Source organism: Dipodomys ordii, unplaced genomic scaffold (genome assembly GCF_000151885.1).
Source record: "Dipodomys ordii isolate 6190 unplaced genomic scaffold, Dord_2.0 Scaffold114, whole genome shotgun sequence".
In the NCBI taxonomy this organism is placed as follows: Eukaryota; Metazoa; Chordata; class Mammalia; order Rodentia; family Heteromyidae; genus Dipodomys; species Dipodomys ordii.
The window spans coordinates 292,039-319,474 of NW_012267330.1; the positions used below are offsets into that span (position 1 = coordinate 292,039).

The following is a 27,436-nucleotide window of genomic DNA, read 5'->3' on the forward strand; positions in this document are numbered from 1 at the left end:
CTTTCCTCCCTCCCTCCCTTCCTTCCTTCCTTCCTTCCTTTCTTCCTTCCTTCCTTTCGTCCTTCCTTCATTTTTTCTTGCTTTATACAAGAAAAGCTATCCTAATAATTGGAAACAAACAAGGGAATGGAGCAAATTAGTAGGTAATTTGGTTTGGCTGAACTGAGGTCCACAGAGGCAGGGTGACTGGGTGTGACATTCCAATCAAGCTATTCAATGTCTCTGTCTCAGGCTCAGACCCAAAGTCATACATTCAGTATTGTCAGATGTGGGATTTGAAAGATGTCCTCACCTGTAGTCAGTTTAGGCTCCTCTTATCAGTCAGTTTAGACAGAAACTCAACTTGATTAACCTGGACATTTTCTGAGGGGCATTTCTTACTAAAGCTTAAACCAAACTAGATGCTAATATCACTTTTCCCTGTTATTTAAGCAATCCACATTTATTGAAGAAAACTGGTAAATGCAGAGAAGTGGGAAGAAAAAGTAAGACATCCATAGTGTCATTACTCAACAAATGTTAGTGTATTTTTTGATACTTTAAATACAAACCTTGAAAAACTCCTAAGCATAGCACTGACAGCATTCTGAAGTACACTGAGAGTCTTAACCAGAACTGGTCAAGAAGCATTTTTCTTGAGGGCATTCAGGAGTGGTAGAACCTGGAAGAATTCTAAATGGTGCCAATCTCTAAACTCTTGCTTAAGTAAACTGAGCTATCTTGCAAAAGCTCAGTTGCTGGTGCACATGACTCCCCAGCCAGCATTTCTACCCTCAGAGAGGGGCTGTGTTAAGATAGGGATCTTTATGTGCAGAGCTTAGAGTTTGGAAAATCAGTAAGAACAGGATTTCTGCAACATATCTTGTTTTTGGTTAAATTTTTTTCCCAGAAAAGTGAATAAATCTTAAGCCTTGATAACATTTGCTTAATTTCAAATGTCCACCATTCAAATAGACAAAAGGAGCATTTCTAGCACCCAGAAGGGGGGTTGCCAGGGATTTCTTCAAATCCCATTCTAGACAGCATTCCTGCTCTCTTCTAGAGATGTTTAACAGCAAGGAAATTAACATTTCCTATTCTTCCTCATCATCTTTTTTAAAAAAAAACTAGAAATACATATTTTTTCTCTTTTGCAGTGCAGGGGATCCATATCAGAATCTCATACATGCTAAGCAAGTGTTATATGAATTACCTATACCTACGGCCCCTGTAATGATTTTAGACTTAAAGTTTAGAGACATTATATCCATCACACAATTTCTTTTGTTATCATCTTGCATAACAGTAGTACATTTTTCAAAACTATTAACTAAGAAAAAGCATTCATAGTTTTTTCATGAACACTTTTATTCTATTCCAGGATCCCATTTGGGGCTCCACACAGCTTCAGTCTTCTTTGTTTTTTGGTGATTTTGACAGTTATGAGTTTTGATGGGTTATTATTTTGAATGTCCCTCCTTCTGTTGACTCCTGTCTGGTGTCTTCCTGCGGGTTAGATAGTAGTTCTGGATATTGGAGGAAGGTCACAGGAGAGTTTTCATCGCTTCTTATGGGGGTAACTACCACCATGTCTAATCGCTGTTGATATGAACCGTGGTCACTTAGAAAAGGCCGTTTCTCAAATTCTGGATGGGTAGGGATCAAGATATCAGCCTTGATGGTTAAAATAATTACAATCCCTTTGTAAGGAAGATGCATTTCTTTAATACTTATCTCCGTGTTGTAACAATCCTAAGAGACTTAAAAAGTATTCCAAATTTGGCCTTTGGGTATTCTTTCAGGCTAATAGCTGAGCGCTTCCTCACTTCTAGGAGGAGGTCCTGCCTGAGCTAGCCCTTGGCTAGTCCAGGTCCTACACACACGCCTTTCTCTCAGTCCTTTTATTTGCGAGAGATAGGATTTACAGCCCAAGTCCGGTGCTTCCTACTCTTTCACTAAGACCAAGCATGCGCCAAGAGCACCGCCTAGCCGAGGTCCCGCCCCGCGCGCTCAGACCCCGCCCCCGCCCCGCCCACGACACGGTCGGCGTGCCCGGCGCATGCGCTCAGGGCAGGGACGCAAGACGTGCGCGTGCGTCTGCCCGGTGGGTTGTTCATTCTCGGCAGCTTGCGCGTCCTTGGTCTCCTCGGCTTCTTGCTGGCGGCCTGAGTGTTCGCAGGTGACCGTCCCCTCCTGCCTGGGATGACCCTGGTCCTCTCACCCGGCTGCCTGCTCCCCACTTCCTGACCCTACCAGAACCTCCTCTAGGGTCCTCCTCAGTCCGCGCCCCTAGGGGGACCTCACCTCCCGGAGCCCCCGACTCTGGCCCTCGGGGACCCTCCCTCCCCGTCCCCGTCCTGAATCCCCAGCCGCCCAGCCCCTAATCCTCGGACAGCCAGCGCCTCTCCTTCCTCGCTCCTCCCGGTCCCGAGCCTTGCTTCTCCCGACCCCGGGAGAGGACCCCACTCCCCCATGCGGATCCTCCGCCTCTCAGCTCTCCGGAGGGGCCCGCACTTCTCCACCCTTCCCCGCCTTCCCCTGCCCGACCCCTCCTCCAGCCCGGCTCCCCTTTCGGAAGCCGCCTGTGCCCTGATCCTGAGCGAACCCCGTCCTGTCTGCTCCCCAGTCTGCCCTTCCTAATCCTCGCGCCCTTCCCGAGGCGCCGCGCCCTGGTCCTTATGCTGGGCTCCCCACCTCTCCGACCTCCCGCGCCCGCCCCCTTTCCGGCGAGCCGCAGTCCTTCCTCTCCCCTCCCCGGGCTCCTGGGTCCCGCGCCCCTCCGTAGCCCCGGGGCCTGCGAGCACCGAGCGCGGCCGCCTCCGTGGGCCTCTCTGCCAGCCTGGGTTCTGCGGGCGCCTTGCCAGCGCCCCTGCGCCGAGTGCCCGGGGTTGGGCCTTCTGCCCTTCCTCGGCGCTTTGCTTCTCCCGGATGGGCCCTTCCTAGCTGTTGTTCCCAGGCTTTGGCCTTAGACGGCCTTTAGTGTCATAGATGCCTGGTTCTACAGTATATATTTCGTTCACATTTGATTCTGTTATGTAACTGGATTGAGAACTCTGAGGTCAAGGATTTTTATTTTTCATAAGCATGAGTTTTTTTTTTGCAGGGGCGGGGTTAATCTCATCTAGAGCAGTTCACAAATAGGCTTCTTGGTAGAGTAAATTTACACATCGTGTTTCGTTGTGGGCAGAGGAATGAGGTTGATTATCATCAAATATTCTCTCTTCCCTCTCCTCTAGTTCCTCCTTATTTTGATGTCTCCCATTTGAGCAGGAAACAGAACAACCAATACTAGATTGAGGGCTCTTCCTGTTTCCTCAGGCCTCAGAGGGAATCAGTGTTGATGCGGAAGTGATTTGTTGGAAGTCACATGGGGAGCTAGGGCTGGGGCCTGCCTGTTTACTTATAGCCCACAATATTTATGGAAGATATTAGTAATCCAAACATGTATGCATAGGCACACAGGTATCTGTGCAGTGGGCGCACCTGCTTAAGGGCCAGCAGGTGGGTGGGAATACTCCTGCCGCTGGTTCTGTGAGGACCCGGGTGTGTTCTCTGTATCTAGAAGACCTGACCCTGGGCAGGTCTGCTGGAAATGGGAACTACATGTGAACCCCTCTGGTGTTGGCATATACCTGGGATTTCTTTGTTTGGTTTTTTTTTAAGCTGTATTTTTTTTGTCTTTTCTTTTTTGGCACTGGGGATCGAACCCAGGACGTTGCACTTGCTAGGCAAGCGCTTTGCCACTGAGCTACATCCCAGCCCTATACCTGGGATTTGTAATTACTCTTTTTTCCCCTTTTCTTGAGGCAATTGTTTACAGCTAAAGTGAATGAGAGTTAGAATAGGCCGAGTTGTGTTTGGTGGAGTTACCCAGAATTACAGCTCTTGAAACAAGATAGTAGTGTAGTTACAGGCATTCATAACTATGGAAGGCTCTGCTGTATGGCTCTTTCTGCCACACCTAGTTTAACCTTCATAATAACCCCATTAGGTAATTGGTGTGTCTTTTCTTTCATTCAGTAAGAAAACAGGTTTAGGGAGGTTTAGTACCTTGCTCAAGGTCATGCCAGGGAGGAGAGGCAGAATAGCTTCAGGTCCAGATCTGGCACTGTTATCTTTTCACCTGTTAAGTTGATTCTTTTGTACTCGGTGCATTACAATTGAGTTGAATTCCTATTTAATCTGAACTGTTGAATGTGGCAAGGTTTTCAAGGCTTCTGTAGATTTTATTGTCCTGGAAGTAATGTGGCTGTTTTACAACTAACTTATTTTGTCCTCTAAGATGAACATCAGACTTTTATCTAGCTGGATGAATTTTTTTTTTTTTTTTTTTGTCGGTCGTGGGGCTTGAACTCTGGGCCTGGGCGCTGTCCCTCAGCTCTTCAGCTCAAGGCAAGCGCTCTACCACTTGAGCTACAGCGCCACTTCCGGTTTTCTGGTGGTTTATTGGAGATAGGAGTCTCACGGTCTCTCCTGCCCGGGCTGGCTTTGAACCTCGATCCTCAGATCTCAGCCTCCTGAGTAGCTAGGATTACAGGCGTGAGCCACCAGCGCCCGGCTAGCTGGATGAATTTTAACTTATGAATTAGGCCCTATTCCAGAATATAAAAAGTGAAATGTTGGAATAAGTTGCTTGTCTCCCTTGCTCCCTCTTTTTTCTTCTTCTAAACTGTGTTTAAAGTTTGCTCCTCAAGGTATTTTGCTAAGTCTTCTGCTCCTTTTGAGAAACAGACTAATGTCCCTGTTCTACAATGTTGTGGACAAATTTTAGCTAAGTGTATAGAGTAAATAAAATGAATGGTAAGAAGAAAGGTAGGTGAATATAGTCATAATATTCAACATATATATATATATATATACATATATACATGAAAATGGTAATTGAGGGGATGGGTGAGATTGAGAAATATGGGGAGAATGATGGAAAGGATGACATTGATCAAGATACATTGTATTCAGACTGACACAAAGTTGAGACCCATTTGTCCAACTACTAAAATCTAAATAAATATCCAAATAATTAAATGAGTAAACTAACATTGGTGTTGGTGGTAGTACTTGTTACTGTGGAAGCAGTTATCATGAGTAGAGTGTTAGTAACTATCAGGCATCATGCCACATACTTGAATATTTTACTCAGTCTTCCAAACATCCTATCAAGTAAATTGTGGTATTTTCTTTGTGTGTATATGTGTGCCTGCCAGTCCTGGGCTTGGACTCAGAGCCTTGGCACTGTCCCTGTGCTTTTTTTGCTCAAGGCTATCATTCTACCACTTGAGCCACAGTTCACTTCCAGCTTTTTGGTGTTTAGTTGGAGATAAAAGCCTTATGGACTGTCCAGGCTGGCTTTGAACCTCAATCCTCAGATAACCACTTCCTCAGTAGCTAGGATTACAGGTAGTCACTGCCACCCAGCCTGTGGTATTCTCATTTTATAGATCAAAAAATTAAAGTTTAGAAATATAAAGGAACTTGCTTAAGGTAACATAACTGAGTTGGGATTTAAACACAGAACAAATCTTTTGTTTTCTTTTTTCCTGGAGCTTGAATTTGGGGCCTGGACACTGTCCAGGACACACTCCTTGGGGTATTTTGCCCAAGGCTAGTGCTCTACCACTTTGAGCCACAACACCACTTCCAGTTTTCAGGTGGTTTATTGGAGATAAATGTCCCACAGACATTCCTGCCCAGGCTGGCTTTGAACCTGGATTCTCACATCTCAGCCTCCTGAGTAGCTAGGATTACAGGCATGAGGTACCACCACCCAGCAAAAACAGGCTCTAAAGCCTATATTAATAAGCATTAGGTTTTATTAAATTTTATCACACATATACTTGGTATTGGAGATACGGTTCAGAGTCTTGCCCAGGAAGCGCTCTACCACTGGGTTACATTCCCAGCTTTGTTAAAATTTTAGTTGTAGTTATCTTGGAACTGAGAGCTCTCTGAATGTTTCTATTTTTTTTTTTTTTTTTTTCAGTCGTGGGGCTTGAACTCTGGGCCTGGGCGCTGTCCCTCAGCTCTTCAGCTCAAGGCGAGCGCTCTACCACTTGAGCTACAGCGCCACTTCTGGTTTTCTGGTGGTTTATTGGAGATAGGAGTCTCACGGTCTCTCCTGCCCGGGCTGGCTTTGAACCTCGATCCTCAGATCTCAGCCTCCTGAGTAGCTAGGATTACAGGCGTGAGCCACCAGTGCCCGGCTGAATGTTTCTATTTTACAACAAAGTAGTTTTGTTTTTTGGACGTAACATGTATTAGTTCTCCAATAATAGGGATTTATTTATTTATTTATTATTGAACTTCTTTGCTCCTTGCATTGTCTCTGATTCCTGTGAGTCTTGTTTTCTTTAATCTATCTGTTAGGCTATTATTAAATGATAGATGATTCTTGCTCTTTGTTCCTATTTAAAAGCAAGGTACTAAGAAACACTGATAGAAAGTCTTGTGCTTAAAGTTTATTAGCTGAGTGGAGACTTGATTTTGTTTTATTGTGGAACCCCAAACCATCAGTGTCAGTGAGCTTTTCCTCTGGTTATGACCTAAGTACTGGGCTAGTTTCTAGGAGATGAGGTATGGAAGGGTACTGGGTATTTTAAGATTTTCACATCCTATATTCCTCTTCTAGGTGTGACTTCTCATACCCACTCTGAGCTGTGCCTGATGTCCCAAGCCCAGAGCCACTCTAGAGGGAGATCCTCAGGGCCATAAGTATTGCTACCTAGATGGTTCTGGTGCCTAATAATTCTTAGTGAGTTTGAGTAAATTCTGCCAGTATTTCCCCCACCTTCAGATTTATCTTTTATTTCCATTCTCTGAATTTTATAGAATTTTATATACAGCTAGAGTTGGTTTGCTGAGTTTTTGCTTCTGTTACCATATGGAAAACCAAAGAAAGCTGTATTTTCTGTTATTTCTTGTCTAGTTGCTTTAGAATTATCTGACTTCTTATCTGATGTTGTCTCTTTTGCCATTCTCTTCACTTTATTATTGTGGATTAATGCCTTGTTTCCAGTTATCATCCTGGTTGTGTTTCAGAAGGGAGCAGAGTTATCTGTTTTGTGTCTTTCTTTCTTTTCTTTCTTCCTTCCTTCCTTCCTTCCTTCCTTCCTTTCTTTCTTTCTTTCTTTCTTTCTTTCTTTCTTTCTTTCTTTCTTTCTTTCTTTCTTTCTCTCTCTCTCGCTCTCTCTTCTTTCCCTCCCTTCCTTCCTCCCTCCCTCCCTTCCTTCCTTCCTTCCTTCCTTCCTTCCTTCCTTCCTTCCTTCCTTCCTTCCTTTCTTTCATTTGTGCTGGTCCTGGAGCTTGAACTTGGGGCTTGGGCACTGTCCCTGATCTTTTGTGCTCAAAGCTAGCATTGTACCATTTGAGCTACAGCTCCACTTCTGGCTTTTTTTGCTAGTTAATTGGAGCTAGGCTTTCCTATCCAGGGTGGCTTGAAGCAACAATCCTCAGATCTCTGTGTTTTGAGTTGTTGGGATTATAGGCGTGAGCCACTATTATGATCCATAATTAACCTCGGAAATAGCAGAGCAGTCACCATGGGTGAAGCTCATATACTGCCATGTGCATTACAGTTATTTGCATTTTAATTGTATTCTCTGCTTTTCCCTTGGAAAATATCTCCCCTGTGAACTATGATGTTGAGCCACAAGAACCAGGAATTCTCTAGAAATATATAAAGGAGATACAAATGGAAAGATAGACTTTAAAAGTCTGCCTCTTTAGCATTTCTCCTGCCGTAGGTAATCTGAAGGCAGTACAGGCTAGTAGGATCTAGGACTCTGAGGAAGTAGCATGTGACTCTTCAGAAGACTAAGGACAAGCAAAATGATACACAGTGTCTTCTCTGGACCTTACCTTCTGGGAGGGTTCAAGACCTGCTGGAAGAGTGTGACAGGGCCAAACTTTAGTATGAGTAAGGTGACTCAGCTAAGAAACAAGTGATTGTGACTGCTTATGTGAGGACTTGCTTCCCTTGACATGTCTTAACTTAGCTTGGTATGTAGGGGATCTAGTTTGTGTCACATGAGGCTTAGTTAGGGATTGGGAGCCAGAGGCCAGGGTAGATTGTAGCTGCGAGTAGAGGTTGAAGAGGCAGGTAGTACTCTGTGTGTTAGTGAAACCAATGTGGAGACCAATCCCAGAGGCCAAAAGATACAAAGGACACACATTTCTTTAAAGTACTCAACTGTCTGCAACCTTGTTAACTCTGTTAGATGGTATAGTTCGCAGGTTTCAGAGTCCTAAGAAGATTCCCTGTGGCTAAAAGTACTGTATACCCTGGGTGAGGATTCTGCAAATTCCACACAGTACAGTAAGATGCTCTCATCATTATGGAGCCTCTTGGCTTCTTTACATTTTCCCGGAGACCCAGCAGTAGGTGCCTGCCCAGCAAGTTCAGATCAACAAACTCAATGCATTCCTTAGCATGTGAACTTATGGTTCATTTCCCCACAGCCATTTTTCTTCATTAGCTCAAGTTTAGGTTGGTTTCAAGCCTATTCCTAGGTTATCCTTGTTGTCTAAATCTCTATAACCTTGAGCCTTAGCCTAGATATCTACTCTTTTGGTTTTACAAAAGAAATCCTAACATCTAAGATACAAAATATGACACATATCCCTTACTATTAACAAAATGAATACTTGGATTAACTATGAACAAAATGAACACTTGGATTATCTATGGGATGATAGTAAACAAAATCACTGTATCAGCTTAAAAAAAAGTCACAGGGGAAAGTGAAGGAAGGGGCAGCTCTCCAAGAAGAATTGTACTCATTACCTGACTTATGGAATTATAACACCTCTGTATAACTCCTTAACAATAATAATAAAGTTTTATATATAAAAACCCAATTGCATTGTAAGTTTTATATATAAAAGCCCAATTGCATTGTTCCCAGTTGTGTGAGATAAAACTCACATTGAAAATTTCTTTTTCACTAACATTTTATAATGGTATAATTTGAATTCTTGATGTTCAGGTTACTTGTCCACCTCCCTTGTTTTGAGACCTGGTCTCACCAGGTAACCTGAGCTGGTCTTAAATTCAATCTTCCTGTCTCCTCTCCTGGAGTGAATATAGATATGCACCATTATGTCTAGTTATCTTGTTCTAATAAGCTGTAACTATTAATTGGAATTTGATGCCCTTTCTACAGCTAGTTGGCTTTTTCAAATCCTTTCTAAAAAGCATTTCTAAAAGCAAATTTTTCTTAAGAGTCAAGTTCTCACTACATTACTCAGGCTGTCAAACTGACACTGAACTCCTGGACTCGAGCCTGCCTCTGTCTGAGGACAGCAGCAGATATAAGCTCCCAGGCATGATGCAGCTTTGCTTTTTAATAGTAATATGTCTCAGGACTGTCTTGAGATGTTCAGCCCCTACATTGTAATCAGCTCATTTGCACTGAGTGCTGATTCCTTTTAGAGAAGACTAGAGTTAGAGATAATAAAACCTGGGCACTAGGAGCCATGAGATTGTTCCCTATAATAACTAAAGGTGGATAGGATGACACCAGAAAAGAAGCAATTCAACATCAGAATTTCCTTTGTCGGAAAGTTTCTGTCTAATGTTTCCCTTTCTTTTAATAGTGTTAATTGTATTACATAGGCATATCTAGTATGTTCGTAATGTTCTTTACCTGCAGACATATTTCTGTTTTTCTCCATTTTAAAGCTTGATTTAACTGGCCTGGAACTTATTCCCAAATCTGCTGTCTCTCTTTTTTGATATCTTTTACATCTAGTTCCTACCTGCAAAGAAACTGTGCTCTCGTCCCTGGCACGACTCATACATTAGTGGATTATAAGCAGAGACAATAGGAAATCTAATGATTTGTGCTTTACCTAAAGTTATCTTTTCTAGTACCAGGGTTTGAACTCAGGCCCTTCATTTGCTGGCTTGCTTGCTCATGGCTGGTAGGTACTTACCACCTGAGCTATGCCTTTAAGCCTGAGTTTTGATGATTATTTTGCAGATGGAGTCTCATGGACTTTTCTGCTTGGGCTGGCTTTGAACCATGATTCTTTCAAATCTCAGCCTTATATGCAGGTATGATTACAGGCACGAGGCACCAGCACTTGTCTTCTAGAGCTGTTTTTTAAAAACATTTTCCTTGATGTTGCTATTGATGGTAATTTGACAGACATGTTCAACTGATGGGCACAGAGAATAAGCAAAGCTATTCAGTATTCTACTGGCCTGACATTTGGACTGTTTAAAATGGCAATAATACAGCCAAATTGGTGTTAGACATTTAAAATTTAAATAGAGATACCACAGAAATTCAAGAAACTCCTTTCTTTTGTCCCACATTTATTCATTATTTAGTTTTGATTGGTCATGGGGCTTGAAGTAAGGGCCTGGTTGCTGTCCTTGTTCCACATTTTTATATACCTGTTTCAAAGCCATAAACTAATGTTACTAACAGAGTTGTGTGGCAACATTTCAGTCAGATTTTCTCTTTGTATTGTAACTAGGTGGTTCTTCTTCAAGTACTTTTTGCTAAGTAGCTGTTGCTAGAGAGATTCTTTTTTATGTGATATGGGCATAGGGATTTGTCATGCTTTGCACATTGGTATAATGCATTTTACCCTTCCAGTTTGGTGTGAATGGAGGTAATAACATTGCAGAAATGTAATGTCTGCAACATATAGCCTGGCTTTTAAATCCTTTTTTCACTTGTTTCTTTACTATTAGAGTGTAAGCTACATGAAAGCAGGTAGTTGAACTGCCAAATTCCAGTGTGTAGGGCAATTTGGGCACAATTCTTAGCTACACTAAGAATATTTGTTCAATGAGCACATGATAATATTTCTCTACCTCAAATCCTGTTGGAAGAATGGTTATTTCAGTGTGTTAATGCAGGGAACCAAATTCAACCCAGCTTAAAGGATAAACCTACATTTTTGCTTAGCAGAAATCCCTGGATTAGAGTGGGTTTTGGGTTTAGTTGGTGGATCACCTTTGTGAGATTTTCTGTCTTTAGGATTAGCCACCTGCATTCTGGTCCCTGCTGGTCAGAAGGTGGCAGCCAGCAGGATTGAGCTGCTTCTGTTCATGATTACTGAGACAAAGTGGATGCTGGCTGTATGTCTGAGGCGAAAGATTGCAGAATAGATAGCATGAGTTGGCAAAAACTGGAAGGAATGCTAGAACCTTCAGAGTACAAGGTTGTAGATAGGGTGTAGGAGGACTAAGGCTTGTGGAACATTTTTTTTTAATACTGTGATGGAGTTAATTTTATCAGCTTTTTCCCTTGGTATTTCTGCTATCCTGCCCAGATTGTATCATCTGGGCATGCCAGATGTAAAGCTAGGAGCTGGACACCTAGGCCCCTAGGACACTGGGAGAGTTATAAGAAGCCATACATTTTTATCAGAGCTGGATCTTAGTAATCCTGGGACTGCTTCCTCTCTGTTTGATTCAGCAAAGTGGGTGGTGTGGTTCAAGCTGGGAATGGGAGACTCCGGAGGTCAGGTGGCCAGTGATGTGAGATAGCTCTGAGTGTTCTTCTGCTCACACTGAAGGACATGAGGAGTGAGAATTGGGCCAGATGAGCCCCTCTTTTCCTGGATATTATTCTGAACCTGCCTGTTCCTTCTGTAGGTGAAGAGATGGCGTTTGTGAAGAGTGGATGGTTGCTACGCCAGAGTGAGTACATGTGCTGTGCTTTCTGCACATCTTTATTTCTGTTTGCCTACATGAATCACATCTTTAACATTAGCTTATGTTAGTTATACCGAGGGGCAGTTCAGTGTTCTGTTTCCACACTTGTTTACAATATATTCCAATTAGTCTTACCCCTTCTACCATTCTCTTTTCCTCCCTTCCCAAAACAATTTCACCAGGTTTCATGTTCTATTTTCATAGTTGCAAGTGAAATGAATCACATTTAAAAATGAATCAGAAATCCTTTTTAATGTAGTAGCTTTGAATTTCCTCTTGGGAATTTTTAGAACTCTATAAATATACACACATGGAGCTCCTCCTTGCTTGCTCTTGATGGGAATGAGGGAATGAGGTATCAGTGACAGTTCTTGCTGCTCCCCCATTACTAACAGCTTGCTTTATTACTAATGGCTGACCTGAGGTTCCACTTGACTCTAACCACACCTTACTGCTAGATTGTCACTGGGACTTAGTCTCTGCCTGTAAGTAGTATCTGTCTTACTGGGCATTGAACTGTGACTCAGATTCTGGAGGACAACTTGACTGAGGACATAGTTTATTGAAGAGACTTTTGTCTCCAAAGCAGCTCCATTGAAGAGAAGCTCATTTCTTGCAGGTTGGGGTCCACTGTCCTAGACTTGTCTCTGTGGGCATGTTCTTCATATATTGTCTACTCATCTCTGAGGAAGTCATCCTCTACTTTAAAGCAGGAGAAGCTGGGTCTGTTCATTAAAGGAAGAATAAGTAGATTATTTTGCTGTCTTAGAGACAAATTAAGGAAAAGTGACCATTATGTTATTTATGACTTTAGCAAAAAATGAGCAAAAGCATGTGTTATTTACTGTTTAGAGACTTTAATTTGTGGTTGTAAATCTAGCAGTGAAGAGTCAACTACATGCTTTAGATAGTTTATTAAAACCATTGTTTTGTCTGAAGTTTTGGCAGGTGCTATTGTTTCTTGTTGAAGTGGAGATTCAGTGTAATTTGTCTAGGTCTGACTCCATCATTAACACTATTTTGACACAAATGTGGCCTTTCAGCTTGTTAGTGTCTGTCTATACATTCTTAGACCTGGACCTTTATTTCCTAACCATAGGATACCATGTATCATATCCATCCTTTAGCACAGAGGGATTTGTTGCAATATTGACTTACACAGTAAGTTTTGGTGTGTTAGAGTTTAGTGCTAGTCTTTGTGTAAGTTTCCTTGTTTTGGGTTTTGTGATCCCAACCACTCCTTGGCTGTGAAGAAGTTGCTCAAACATCTCTGAATACTTGCCTCCCCCACTTTTATTCTGGTCCTTTGGATGTCCTCTGGTTTTCTCCTTTTCCCACCATATTTAACTGTAAGTGGTTTGTAGTTGTAGTGGACAGTATCTTGTATACCAGTGTTTTTGCTCCTTACCAGTGCCTAGCCTGATGATGTTACACATAGTAGCCTGAAGTTACCCAGTCATTTCAAAGGTCCTAGCAATAGACCATAGCTATTTCAGAGGTGTGTATTTAGAAGACTATTTTATAGACCCATCTCTAGAAATGTGGATTGCGTTTCCTTTACTAACAGCAGAAGAATCAATCTTGAGAAGAACAAATGAGGGGACATCTATTACATTTATTGGGTTGCATAGCAGCAGAGGTATACATGTGGTACTCTGGTCTCCTTTTCCTACATAGACCTAGGGGCTAGTACTTTGCCTCTATCGTACAACTTGATTTGAGCATTCCCAGTCAAGAGTTTTAGTGGCAGGGGGAATACTTGGGCAGAAACCCCTAGCCTGGTGATTCCAACTGTTTTTTGTGGCTCAGTCTGGTGGTTTCTGGGTAGCTTGTGCCCTGGCCATCATGTGGATATTGGTGTTACAATGAGAAAGTATAGTATTGGTAATAGGAAGGCTGGATGTCACATAAAAGAACATGTAGGGAGTAGAAGGAGATTTATGCTTATTGGTCAAGAACAGGGTGAGAAAGAGTGCTGGAAGTTAAGATTTGCCCTAGAGTCTACTGCAGGAGATTCTTTCCCAGCAGGCAAGGAAATTACAACGTTATGAAGTAAATTCTTGGTCCAAGATGACAAAATAGAAGGATAGGGGATGTACCAGGTAATAGCCCTGTGCCTATTTACCTAGGGCATGATTCCATCTGTATCTGTGTTTTGTATGTGTGTGTGTGTGTTTGTGTGTGTGTGTGCGTGCGCGCGTGTGCGCGCTGCTACTGGGCCTGGGCTCTATCTCTTAGCTTTTTAGGTCAAAGCTGGTGTTCTTCCACCTGAGCTACAGTTCTGCTTCTGGCTTTTTGGTGGTTAATTGGAAATAAGGGTCTCATGGACTTACCTGCCTATACTTTGAACCATGATCCTCATATCTTAGCCTCCTGGGTAGCTAGGATTACAGGTGTGAGCTACAGGATCTTGGCTCAGAGTTTTCTGAGGGGCAATATTAGAAAAAAGTTTAGGTTAAAGTTCTTAAGGACAGAAAAAAAAAACATTTTCCCAAGAGCTATTATAATCATTTGCTTAGTGACTCTCTAATCCAGCTTTTTTTTTTTTTGTGTGTGTGTGTGGGGGGGTTGGTATATAGGTTTGAAATCAGGGCCTCTTGCTTCCTGGGCAGGCACTCCCCCACTTGAACCTGCAAGCTTTTCAAAAGCCTAACTTTTCTTGTTTGTTTTGGGATTTGCCCATTGGCTGGTAGCCTCCTCTGTATCTGCAGAATATGCTGCCTGAAGCCTTGTTACAGCAGTATAGAGAAGCCATACTGTCTGTTTCCACTAACAATTTGATGAATGGCTTTACTAAGTTCTGTGCAGGTATGCTTCAGGCTAAAGGACAGTTCCCTTTGTTTTTGCTGTAAGTAAGAATACTGTCTTTGTTCTTTTCATCCAAAGCTATCTTCTTATATTTTCAGGTACAATCTTGAAACGCTGGAAGAAGAATTGGTTTGACCTGTGGTCAGATGGCCACCTAATCTATTATGATGACCAGACTCGGCAGAGTATTGAGGATAAAGTCCATATGCCGGTGGACTGCATCAATCTTCGCATGGGGCATGAGTGTCGGGGTAAGCTTCTTGGCTTTGTTCTATTATGTCACCTGCCATTTTGTAGTCTTTTTTGTGTGTATCTGTGTGTGTGTGTGTGTGTGTGTGTGTGTGTGTGTGTGAGAGAGAGAGAGAGAGAGAGAGAGAGACAATATCGGAGCATGAACTCAGGGGGTTGGTATTGTCCCTTAGCTTTTTTACTCAGGACTGGTACATTGTCACTTGAGCCACATTTTAACTTCCAGCTTCTTGATGGTTAATTAGAGATAAGAGGCTACTGTCCCTTTTCTGCCCAGGGTGGCTCTGAACTGTGATCTTAACATTGTAGTCTCCTGAGTAACTAGGATTATAGGCATGAGCCACTGACATCTAGCTCCTTTCTCAATCTTAATGGGAACTGGATTTCTTTCTTATTGTTAATAGACTGAAGAGAGTTTCCATCCAAGATGGGTAGCTACAGTGGGGTCACAGGCACTTAGGTTGTGAACCATAGAGTTCATTCAGATAGATTTTCTCATCTGAGTTAGGCCCTTTCAGTTCATGTCCTATCACCTGCTGGAGAGGGAATCAGATGTTAGAATCCCAAGAGGGATTTTTATTTTGTGACAGAAACTGGCACGTATCAGTTTTTTTTTTTTCATGTGCCAGTACAGACTGGGGCTTGAACTCAGGACTTGAGCCCTGTCCCTTAGATTTTTTTTGGTTAGAGACTGGTACTCTATCACTTGAACCATCACTCTACTTCTGGCTTTTGGTGATTAATTGGAGATGAGAGTCTCATGGAGTTTCTTGCCTGGGCTGGCTTTAAACCATGATCTTCAGATCTCAGCCTTCTGATTAGCCAGAGTCATAGGCATGAGTCACTGGCTTCTGGCTACTTGTTGGCTTCTACAATATCATGCTCTCCTGGAATTACTTCTCATATTCACTTGAACAGATTAGTTTTAAAAAATGTTTTTTTATTGTAAAAATACTGTACAGAGGGTTTACAGTTACATGAGTAAGATAATGAGAACATTTCCTATCCAGCATTGTTAGCTCCTCCTTTGTTTTTCCCTATCATCCCTTTCCTCCCTACCTCTCCAACTCTTCCTTCCTCCCCCCCAAGTTGTAAAGTTTGTCTTCAACATAGTGTTGTGTACATCTCATTGTTATAGTGGGTCAACCTGCATCCTTATTTCAGCATTTTGTTGTTTTCCTTTCCATCCCAAAATTAGAGAAATGTATATACAAGATGCAGGGCACTAACATCAAATACAGTGACAACCGGTTATAGCGTGGGAGAAGAACATACAAGAGAAACAAAAAAATCACATAGTATATTTTAAATATGTTAATATTTATCTTGGGGTTCATTTCACTTAACATCATCTTATTTGTCATATGTACATGGCTTTTGAACTTGAAAAGATTAAGTTTTGTGGAAGTCTTCTAACTACCACTCCTGATGGGCAGCCTAGCTGTTTCCTTCTCACATAGTTGGTCAAGGCTACAGGTTATTTCTTGGATATAGCATGACATTTCTTATCCAGATTTTTGCTAATCTAAGTTGTTAGGTCTTAGAATGTGTAAGGAGAAATCTTAAACCAACTGTGTAAGTGCTTCTTCTGTCTTCTTTTTTCCCCCTAGACATTCAGCCTCCAGATGGGAAGCCAAAAGACTGTCTGCTGCAGATTGTTTGCCGAGATGGGAAAACTGTTAGTCTTTGTGCAGAAAGCACAGATGATTGTTTGTGAGTTTTTTCTTCTTTTTTTTGGTCTGCATCCTGAATTCAAACTCTGACTCTTTTACTCATTGGCTGGTGCTCTACTACCTTAGCCATTGCTCTAACCCCATGCTTTGGTTCTATGTGTTTAATTTACAAGGTAGTTACTGGTTTAATTTTTAGTTATCATAAAGAGAAAAGAATGGGATTGGAGTTTCCTCAGGCAGGGGAACATAGGACTTAGCAGTGTGTGAGAGGAATGTAACAAGGACTTTTTCCTGGTTGCAGGTTCTGCCTGTCACACCTGCCCAGCTAGACTGCCAGGCCATGAGGGTGGCAGAACGTAGTGGCAGTCACTTTGTGCTCCCCCCCACCATGCTTTTTTTATTGTCAGAGTCACACTAGGTACCTTCATAGGCATAGGTGAGTTATTTCTTGCGTCTTTTTAAAAAATGTAAATATGTCTTTAAGAAGTGTAGTATCTTATTATTTAGCTTTGGTCGCAATTACTTTCATCTACTAGCTGTGCAAGAAGGGATCATGAACTAAAATGCAAAATTAAAATGGTCCTCAGCCTATTGACATTAGCATTAACATTAGGTTAGATCTTTGAAAACACTGGCTGAATGAGATATAGGAGAATGAGTTTTTTCTGTTAACTGTGTATCATTACAGTATGTTAATTTTGGACCTGGTAAGAATTCGCTAGCAGGGATCACTGAAGTATTGGCACATAAATTACATTTTCATAGAAGCCCACAGACCATTTTGTCAGTGGCTGCTGTTAATTCATGCTCATGCTCATCCTTGAGATAAATGTTAATTCTATGCCAAACTCTATGGTTTAAATACCAGATGTAACTTGTTTTTTATACTCTTTGATTTGTACCAGTTAATCTTAAATGGTGTATTCTGGGAGATAGGGTTTTCCTAAAAAAGGATAAAAAAATGACATGTATCAGGCTAATTTGGTCCTTTCCTAAGCTGTAACTATCATTACTACTTAGTAAGTTAACAAATACTGAACACTTACTTTGTACTAGGCATGGGCATAACTGCTTTGTAGATATTTTAATTATCACCGTGACTTACAAAATAGATATTGTTACTCTTCGTATATAAATTGAGGAATAGAAGAATTAATTAGCTTCTCTGTTCATTCTTTTAGCAAATTAACACAAGTTTAGTGGCTTCAAAGAATCCACACTAGCTAGGCTCTGGTGGCTTACATTTGTAATCCTAGATACTCAAAAGGCTGAGATTTGAGTATCAGAGTCAACCCAGCCAGGAAAGTCCATGAGGCTTATCTTCAGTTAACTATCAAATAGCCAGAAGTGGAGGGGTGGCTCAAGTGTACAGTGCTAGCCTTAAGTGAAAAGGGACAGTACCCAGACCCTTCGTCCAAGCTCTACTATTAGTATGTACACAGGAATCTACATTATACTATATTGTTTTTGTTGGTGATACTGGAGATTGAACAGGGACCTTACACTGGTAGGCATATACTCTGAAAGTCAGAAGTTTAAACAAAGTTCACTAAAAAGGTATTTGTGGGGCTTCCTTGCTTATAGGTACTCTATAGGAGAATCTATTTTCTTACGTTTTCAGTATAGAAGGGCTTCCTACATTCCTTGGCTCTTAGCACTATTCTCCTAAAAAATGTGCCAGTCTTGTCATACTGCCACTGTTCTAGCTCTATAGCCAGAAAAGGCTATGTTTCGTTTCAGCCCACCTAGATTTTCCAGGATACTCTCCTCACCCCAAGTACTTAGCCTTAATTATAGTTGCACAGTCTCTTTTTGCCCTGTAAGCCATCATGTTCACAAACTAGGATGTGGACATCTTTATGGGCCATCATTCTTCCCATTATACATTCCCTGGCATGGAGTTAATGGATTAGTCTCAACTGCTGTGCTCTCTTGGGGCTGAAATGGTGATTATGTGAAATGTTTCAATAGTAGAAAAAAACAACTAGAACTAGCACTTGAGAGTGTTTCAGCAAAACATGGAGTTTTTTTTTTCCTTTTGTAGAAGAAGTAAAAATATGGTGAAGGTTTGCCTGAAGGAGAGGGTAGGTCAGCTCTAATCTTAGAATAAAAAAATAGGAGTTTGTATCTGTGTCTGATTTATTATTATTTTGGTGGTATTGGGATTTGAATTCAGTGTCTAATGCTTGTGAGGCAAGTATTGTACCACTTTACATCTCTCCCCCTTTCTACTTTAGTTTGTTTTTCAGGTAGAGTCTCACTTTTACCCAGGGTAAACCTTGGTTTATGATTCCCCCTATCTCTAACTCCTGTGTAGCTGGGATTACAGGTATGTGCCACCATGTCTGGCCTTCTATATCTGATATTAAAGGCATTAATTAGGTGGGAAATATATGGAGAATAATACCTTTAAAACCAGGGGAATAAAAGGAACAGAAAATGCTTCCTATAATCAGAAAAAGACAAACTGGTAAAGTATGGTAAATCACTAAAAAATTCACCTATCATTAGTTATGTCGACAGTATCCATGGTTTCATTTAAGGTGAGATGGTCACATTACCTTAGGAAAATAAGGTTTGAGATTAGGTAGAAGATACAAAGTACAACTATTTATTCTGGTACTAAGAAGCAAATGTGAAATAAAATGTTTGGTAAAAAAGTAGAATAAGAGATATTCTCAGGGCTGTTACACTAGGTACCACAAATTGCATAATGAAAGCAACAGAATCCGATTTGCTCATAGTTCTGGGGTCTAGAGATCTGAAGTCAGTTTCTCAGCTGAATTGCCAGAGTCTCATACTCAGCCTCAAATAAACTTGCTCTGTCTGCTTTAAACACTTTTTTAAACTTACCTTTTGATGAGACAATTCAACCTATAGCAGAGATTCCTGAGTAAAAGTGCTAAAATGAACCTGACAAATTTTCTCCAATTATTTTCTGAAATGAAGACATTTCAACAGCAGAAGTTGAACTTCAAGCACAAACTGTGAATAGCCAAAGAAGTGAAGTAGACAATTCTTCTGAGTTTTATCACTGTCCTTATCCTCATGTTTGATATCAGAGACAGCATAACATGAATTAATAAAACCTCGTAAATTTGTAGTAATAGTCTGTAATTGTGAGTGATAGCATTAAGAGTAAAATACTTTTTGGGAAAGGTAATGTAAAGCTCTTCAGAGCAGATATTCCTGTGACTTTATCAGAGGCTGGGAGGTTCCCTAGGGTTTTTCATACCTGGGCACTGAAGGCACTGATGCTTACCTGTGTTGGGTAATTCTCTGGCTGGTGATGTGAAAATTAGCATGAGAGATTCAAAAGAATATGGTCATTAAAGAATATAAGACCCACATCTTTCAGAAGGGGCCTATTCTGTCCCAGAAAAAAAATCTCTTCTACCTCATGCCCTTGAATTATACAAAAGTAGTTGTGGGTCACATCTAGTCCATCACACTGCTGTGGATACAGGCAAGGCTAGGTCTGCCAGGTAATGCTTGATTAGTCAGACACTATGGAAAAGTGACTCATCATCATCAGAGCAAACATATTTTGGATATCCCTTTCCAGGTTAAACATGATTAGGGCATATAACCATGGCTGGGCAACTCTACAAATATGCCTTAAGGAAAAAAATATGGAAGGAAGATGCAAGCCTCAGAAAAAGTTCCTAGTTTGGAGGCTAGCAAAGCAGAAATAAAGTTTCAAAGAACTCAAAACTAAAGGAATGGGTTTGGTGGCTTACACCTGTAATCCTTGCTAATTGGGAATCAAGGTTCAAAGTCAGTACAGACAAAAAGGTGTTCTAGTCTGGCCTGTGCATAAAAACATAATGATGAGACTCTGTCTCTGAAATAATTAATGCAACAAGGTTGTGAACTGTGGATCAAGAGGTAGGATGCCTGTCTAGTAAGCCTGAGGTCCTCAGTTCAAATGCATAAAATTCAGAATGAAAGAGTGGGGTGGGGATTGGGAGGAGAGAGAGAAAGCATGACAGAGCGAATGATTCCAGAGTGGTTTTCCAGATGCCATTTTTTTTTTTTTGAAGTCTTGAGGCTTGAACTTAGGGCCTGGGCACTGTCCCTGAACTTCTTTAGTTGAAGGCTAGCACTTGAGCCACAGCACCACTTCCAGCTTTTTCTGTTATGTGGTACTGAGGAATTGAACTCAGGGCATGACACATGCTAGTCATACTACCACTAAGACACATTCCCAGCCCAGCTGCCATGTTTAAAATGACATCTCCCTTTCCTACTCTCTTGTCCTCTGCCTCTTACTGTAGAATGGAAGATGCCTAAGGGTTAGGGTGTGTGCCCATTGTGTCTATAGCCTTGGCCCTCTTGGGGTATCATTAAATTTGAAGCTAACGTTTCCCCTGGTTTACAACCCAACTGAACAGTGAATCATTGGTGTGGAGGAAATCTCAGTGAAAATATGGTAAAAACAATTGAGAAAAAGATGAAAGCTATGTTAGATGAAAAGCATTCAGAAAGATTATTGATATCCACAAAGCACAGAATCCAAAGAAGAGGTATATAGAAATTCAGTGCAAGAAGAAAAATCTTCTGGAATAATGGAACTGAATCTGTAGACCAAAGGCTGGACTGTCCTGCCTGACAAACAATACTTGTAAGGCACACGAATGATGCATGTAGTGCCCTTAGCAGCTTGAGCCAAGGTTCCCCACAAATGTGGGGAAATACAAGTGAAATACATTCATTAGAAAACCAGAACATTTGAAAATATGAGTTAATCTTTCAACTCAAGGAGATAGTAAAACATAGATGGAAATGATAGGGATGAGAGAAGAAGGTTAGAAAGAAGAATGAGGGGCGAGGGAAGAAGAGATAATTACCCAACAACTGAGAAAACTCTTGTGAAATTTAAGATTTAAGAATCTTTTTTGTGGCCATGTAGGGGAAGATTAGGCAGGATTGTTACACACTTTCTACTGGGCCTTTGATATGATGTTTATATCCTTTGATCTAGCAGTTCATTCAAATTCATCCTGTAGAAAATGTTTACTGGAGTACCAAGGGTAATAAGGTTAAGAAAAGCATTCCTCTGTGTGTGTGTGTGTGTGTGTGTGTGTGTGTGTGTGTGTGTGTGTGCGTGCGTGTGTGTATGTGTATGTGTCATTACCTTTACTGGGGCTTGAACTTGGGGCCTCTTGATCTTGTGTGGCTCCCCTCCCCACTTATGCTCTCAATTTTGGTGCTCTACCACTTTAGACACAGCTCTACTTTCATCTTGCTGGTTGATTGGAGATAAGCGTCTCAAAGACTTTTCTGTTTAGCTGGCTTTGAACCATGATCCTCAGATCTCAGCCTCTTGAGTAGCTAGAATTACAAGTGTGAGCCACAGACACCTGCTTAAACATTCTTTTCAATTGGAATACATTGCTGGCTATCTAAGCTTACTTATATCATGGAAAACTATTAAAAATTAAGTAGATCTAGTTATGTGACTTAAACTGCAAGGCAAATTGCAGTATATTTCATATTTATTTAAGAAATAAAGTAGATATATTAGTTTACATTGTGTTTAAAATGTTATTTTTCCATAATAGGTATATTTAAAAATGTATATGTGTGTGTCTGTGGGGGGGGATATATTCCTTGTATTGATTTTGGGGAAAGTTAAAGACCTGTTCTTTAAGCAAGTCTTTTTAGGAATTCTGATGTTAACCTGAGTCTGGGAATCACTGAACTGTTAGATAACCTTAGTTAAAGCACCTTTTTTTTTTCCAGGGCCTGGAAATTTACACTGCAGGATTCCAGAACAAACACTGTAAGTCGCTAATGGCTGTCACCATGGCCAGAACATAGCACAGCCCTCTTCACACAGGCATACCAGTTCCAATGTTGTCTAGAAATGTTTGCGTTTTGCAGTTTTGTTTTGTGCTGTGCTGTGTCCTGAAGTCCAAAAGGAACTATAGTATCTATTTTGTGCATAAGATTTCACGACATTTTGGGCTTTATACTTCTCTCTGGTTCTGCTTCTGATCTTAGGAGGTTTCGGAGGCAATAGGTCCCACTTTGCCTACCAGGCAATCAAGCAAGCAGGACCTCTGGTCAACACTTTCATTCTTCAAGATGGGCTTTTAGTTTTTTCATTTATCTCTGTAGGAAGAAAAAAAATGAGATGAAGCTTACAGAAGAATTTGTACATGTAGGGAAAGAATGTAAAAAAGCCTACTATTCAAATACCAGTGTTTTCTATTCTTGTTAGCCTAATATATTCTTTCTTGTATGCCTACTCAGCAGTTCCAGTCACCTCCTACAGCAAATGTTCTTTTTAGGTGAAATTAGTCTCGTTAGGGGCAAAATACCAATAATTCTTGTGTGTTTTTTTTAGAAAACAGTGATTTATTTTTTCTTTTCTACTGGAGAACGATTGAATGAACATTTTAACATTAAAAAAAAAAACAGACTAAAAGTGGCGTTGTGGCTCAAGTGGTAGAGTGCTAGCCTTGAGCTGAAGAGCTTAGAGATGGCACCCAGGACCAGAGTTCAAGCCTCACAACTGACAGAAAAAAAAAAGGCTGAAAAAATAGACTAAAAATGGAACTAGGTAAATGGAGGAGATGGGTAGGGTTGAGAGAGGGGGAAAGTGATGGAAGGGATGACGTGGATCAAGGTGCATTGTACCTACAAACTGATACGTTGAATTGAAATCCCTTTGTACAAATACCTAGAGATAATAATAAAAAGACTGTACAGGACACGTCTTTAATTGCTCCATGTCAGATTGTGAACAGAGAATTGAGAGTGGCATGCTGTCTTTTTACAGCCTTTGTGTGGCAGTGGAGCCTCAAGGCTGTTTCTATTGCAGAGTGGACAGGGATAGCTGCCTGGCTCCTGGACTAAGAGAACATGCTCATGGCTCTGTCCACTCCTCTCCACCATCAGGGCTTCCTACTTCTCATATCTCTTGGTCCTTTCACTTGCAAAATAAAAGTACTTCTGAAAAAAAAATAAAAGTACTTCTGGCTCTTACCTGTCCTCTTCCCATACAGGCATACGTTGGCTCAGCAGTCCTGTCCGATGAGGCTGCTGTGGCTTCCTCGCCTCCTCCGTACATGGCCTATGCCGCACCCACAGCTGAGGTAGGATGCCCACCTGAGCAGGGTCACACTCAGATGAGGAGAGCTCTCTCGGGTCTCTGCTGTCCTGTGCCTTTGTGTTTTGATTTTAATATGAAACAGTATCAGAGATTAGGAATGTACTTTAAACTTTTACTTTCTGAAACAAATTGTTCCTTATCAACTTATGCTTTTATGAGGTAAAGAAGCTATTGTCTATTTGAATTTATGTTCACAGGGTTTATTTTTAAGATAAGCCTCAAAGATGAATCATGTTAATAATAGTTGCTTTAAATAATGAGATTTTTGAAGATTTATAGTTTATATGTATTGATTTGAATTCTCTTTATAATCAGAATTTTTTTTTTTGAGGGTGAGAAAAGACCTGAAAAAAAATTACCTAAATCAGATGCAGTGGGTATATATTTAAGGTTGCAGAAAGTCAGTACAGATTTCGGTATATTTTAAACCAGTTTCTCTGATTGTTGCATATTAGATAGCATCAAAACCAGGAATTTTTTATTTATTTATTTATTTTGTTGGTCGTGGGACTTGAACTCTGGGCCCAAGCGCTGTCCCTCAGCAATTCAGCTCAAGGCTAGCGTTCTACCACTAGAGCTACAGCACCACTTCTGACTTTCTGGTGGTTTATTGGAGATAAGAGTTTCACAGACTTTTTTTGCCCAGGCTGGCTTTGAACCGAGATCCTCAGATCTCAGCCTCCTGAGTAGCTAGGATTACAGGCGTGAGCCACCAGTGCCTGGCTTAAAGCCAGGAATTTTAAATTTATATAGTACTATGTGTAATCCTGTGTTATTGTGTAGCTTGTAGTAACCACCAACCTGTTCATGACAGATCTTCACAGAGCCTTCCTCCTGTGACTCCTTTCCTAGACACACACACACTTTCCCCACAGCAGGGCCAATCTCTTCACTTCAGTGATGAATAATGGCCTTGTCACTCAGCATGCCCTTGAGGTTCATCCTTGTGTATCCTTCCACTGGTGCTATCCTGCTGAGCCACACCTTACTCCTTTTCTGCAGTGATTGTTTTTGTGATAGAGCCTTATTTTCTGGCTAGGCATAAGCTTCTATTGTGATCTACTTATTTTAGGCTGTCTATCATAGCCAAGATGACAAGTGTGTGCTGCCATGCCTAGCTTCTTCTGTTAAAATAGTACTAGACTTTTCTGTCTAAACTGACCTTGAACCCATGGTCCTCCAGGTCTCAGCCTCCAAAGTTAAGATTATGAGAGTGGGCCGAGGGTTCCTAGCGTGTCTGTTCCATTTTATTGCTGTATAGTGTTCCATGGTACAAATATCCTACATTTTGTATGGAACAACATTTCCCACAGAGGGGTATTTTGTTGTCAGCATTTGGCTATTACTAGTAAAACTTACAGCAAACACTTGTGTGTACATAGTTAAGTATAGGTTTAATTTAATTTAATTTTTTTTTTTTTTTTGCCATGTCCTGGGGCTTGAAATCAGGGCCTGGGCACTGTCCCTGAGCCTCTCTATGCTTAAGGCTAGCACTCTACCACTTGAGCCACAGCACCACTTCTTGTTTTTTCTGTTTATGTGGTACTGAGGAATCGAACCCAGGACTTAATGCATGCTAGGCAAACGCTCTACCACTAAGCCACATTCCCAGCCCTAATTTTTTTTTTTAAGTTGGATTTTTCTTACCAGTGATGTCTGAGTGGTCCAGTTTTGCTGAATCCTCACTGGGCTAGGTATTATCACTGTTTTTGTTTTTTATTAGCTGTCCTATCTGCAGTAGTAGCTCTTTGTGGACTTACTTTGCATTTCCCTAAAGCTGTTGATGTTGAACATCTTCTCATGTACTTATTTACCATCTGTATTTCCTCCTTAGTGGAAATATCTCTTTATTTCTTTTCTCATTTTTATAATTGCATTTTAAAAAATGTTGACATTTGAGATTTCTTTCTATGAATGTGTGTGTGTGTGTATATGTGTGTGTGTGTGTGGATGTATGTGTGTGTGTGTGTGTGTGTGTGTGTGTGTGTGTTCTGGTACTATGGCTTGAACTTGGACTTACACTCAGCTTTTTTTTTGTTCAAGTTATAACTCTACCACTTGAGCCATGCCTCTACTTCCAGATTTTTGCTGGTTATTGGAGTTAAGAGTTTCTTGAATTTGTTTGCCTGTGCTGATTTCCTGTTTAAACCTCTGATCTCAACTTCCTGAATGGCTAGGGTTGCAGGCAAGAGCCCCTGGCTCTCAGTTTGAGTTCTTATCTGTATGTTAAGATAAGACTCTTGTCAAATTTATGGCTTGTAGCTTGTCTTTTTCTGTTGTTTGTTTTGTTTTGTTTTCCCCCTGCAGTGTAGGAGATGGAACTGGAGCTTTTTTAATGCTGTGCCAGTGCTCTGCCATTGAGCCTTACCCCTCCCCCAGCTCTATTGCTTGTCTTTGTACTCATTAATGAGGCCTTTCACAAAGTTTTAAATGTTTCCAGTCACCATTTTTTCTTTTTCTAGATCATTCTTTTGTTGTCATATCTAATACCTCACCTAGCCCAGGTTTCCTAAGATTCCCTCCTATGTTACTATCTTACCATTTTAAAGTTTTATCTTACCACTGTGACCCATTTTGAGTTAATATTTTTATAAGGTGTGTGTCTATTTCTGATTTTTCTGGCCCCTTGATCAATGTGTTTTTCTTCCTCTAGTACACACAGTGTTCTTGTACTGTAGTTATATACAGTAATGTTTTGAAGTTGGTAAGCTGATTTACTACCACCTCCATTCTTCCTTCTTTCTTTTAGCTCTCTTGATTCTACCACTTTTTATGTAAGTTAGAATTAATGTATTTGTATATACTATAAAATCTTGTGTGGCTCTTGACAGAAATTGCTGTAAACTTTTGTTTACTGTTTATTTGGAGAGAAATGAACATCTTTACTATATTGAGTTTCCCAGTGCATGAATATAGACTGCGTCTCTATTTATATTCTCTCTGATTTCTTTCTTCAGTATTTTTTAGTTTTCAGTGTAAAAGTGTAACAGTTCAAGTTAGGTTAGATTTACAAGTATTTCATCTTTTTGGAGTGATTATATATGATGCTGTATTTTAATTTTACTCTTCACATGGAGTATATGGAGTATAGTTCATTTTGTATGCTGATCTATATAGCCTGTGGACTTACTAAAATCATGTATTCCTTTTTTGTAGATGCATGTACAAATTGGGATGCTTTTATGTCTTCTAGTCTGTATGCTTCTCAATTTCTTTCTTGCCTTATTGCTTACAACTTGCAGAATTGTTTTGAATGGCAATGGTCAGGCAGGATGTGTTTGGGTTTGGGGGAATGCTGTACCATGGTGAGCATGCTAATACTCATTACTCCTCTCCTCCCTCTCTTTCTTTCTTTCTAAATAACTTCATCAAGTTGAGGTAGTTTTCTTTTTTGTAGTTCCCAGAGTCTTTGTTTGTAAAAATCACGAATGGATGTTAGACTCAATGCTTTTACTGAGTCAATTGAAATGAGCATGTAGTTTCTATTTCTTTTTTAATCTGCTTATATTGTGGATTACATTGATTGATTTTCAAATACTGACCCAACCCTGCATTTTCTGGAATAAACTATTTGATCAGAGACTTGTGTTTGCTAGGCAAGCACTCAACCACTTGGGCTGAGCTCCCAGTCTTTTTCCTTTAGGTATTTTTCAGGTAAAATCTTAAGTTTTTCCCCAGGACTGGCCTCAGGCCACAATCCTCCTCCGACCTGTGCCTCTTGCATAGTTGGAATTACAGGTGCTCCACCATGTTTGCTTGTTGGCTTGTTGGCTAGCTTCTGAGATCTTCTGCCTCCCTAGTAACTGGTATTGCAGGCATGACTCAGCAAGCCTGACACCACAGTGTTTTCTTACTGTGATGTCTGCTAGGTCTGTAATGTGATAGCCGCCATTCCATTCATGGCTGATAATAGTAATTTTTGTAACCCTGCCCCCTGCA

General features: G+C 40.9%; 1 protein-coding gene across 2 annotated transcripts in view; it reads left to right on the forward strand.

Moving 5' to 3' along the window:
* The first annotated feature begins 2,071 nt into the window (after positions 1–2,071).
* Plekhb2 (pleckstrin homology domain containing, family B (evectins) member 2) overlaps positions 2,072–27,436 on the forward strand; it is a 36,000-nt gene continuing 10,635 nt past the window's right edge. The window contains exons 1-6 of one of the 2 annotated variants that reach the window (XM_013028849.1): positions 2,072–2,158; positions 11,588–11,632; positions 14,554–14,706; positions 16,315–16,417; positions 22,123–22,162; positions 23,391–23,480. In XM_013028849.1, coding sequence (XP_012884303.1) covers positions 11,596–11,632; positions 14,554–14,706; positions 16,315–16,417; positions 22,123–22,162; positions 23,391–23,480 — 423 coding nt within the window. In that variant the 5' untranslated portion in view covers positions 2,072–2,158; positions 11,588–11,595. Of the gene's footprint in view, positions 2,159–11,587; positions 11,633–14,553; positions 14,707–16,314; positions 16,418–22,122; positions 22,163–23,390; positions 23,481–27,436 lie in introns of those variants that run through there. The other variant, XM_013028850.1, reaches the window with a different exon arrangement.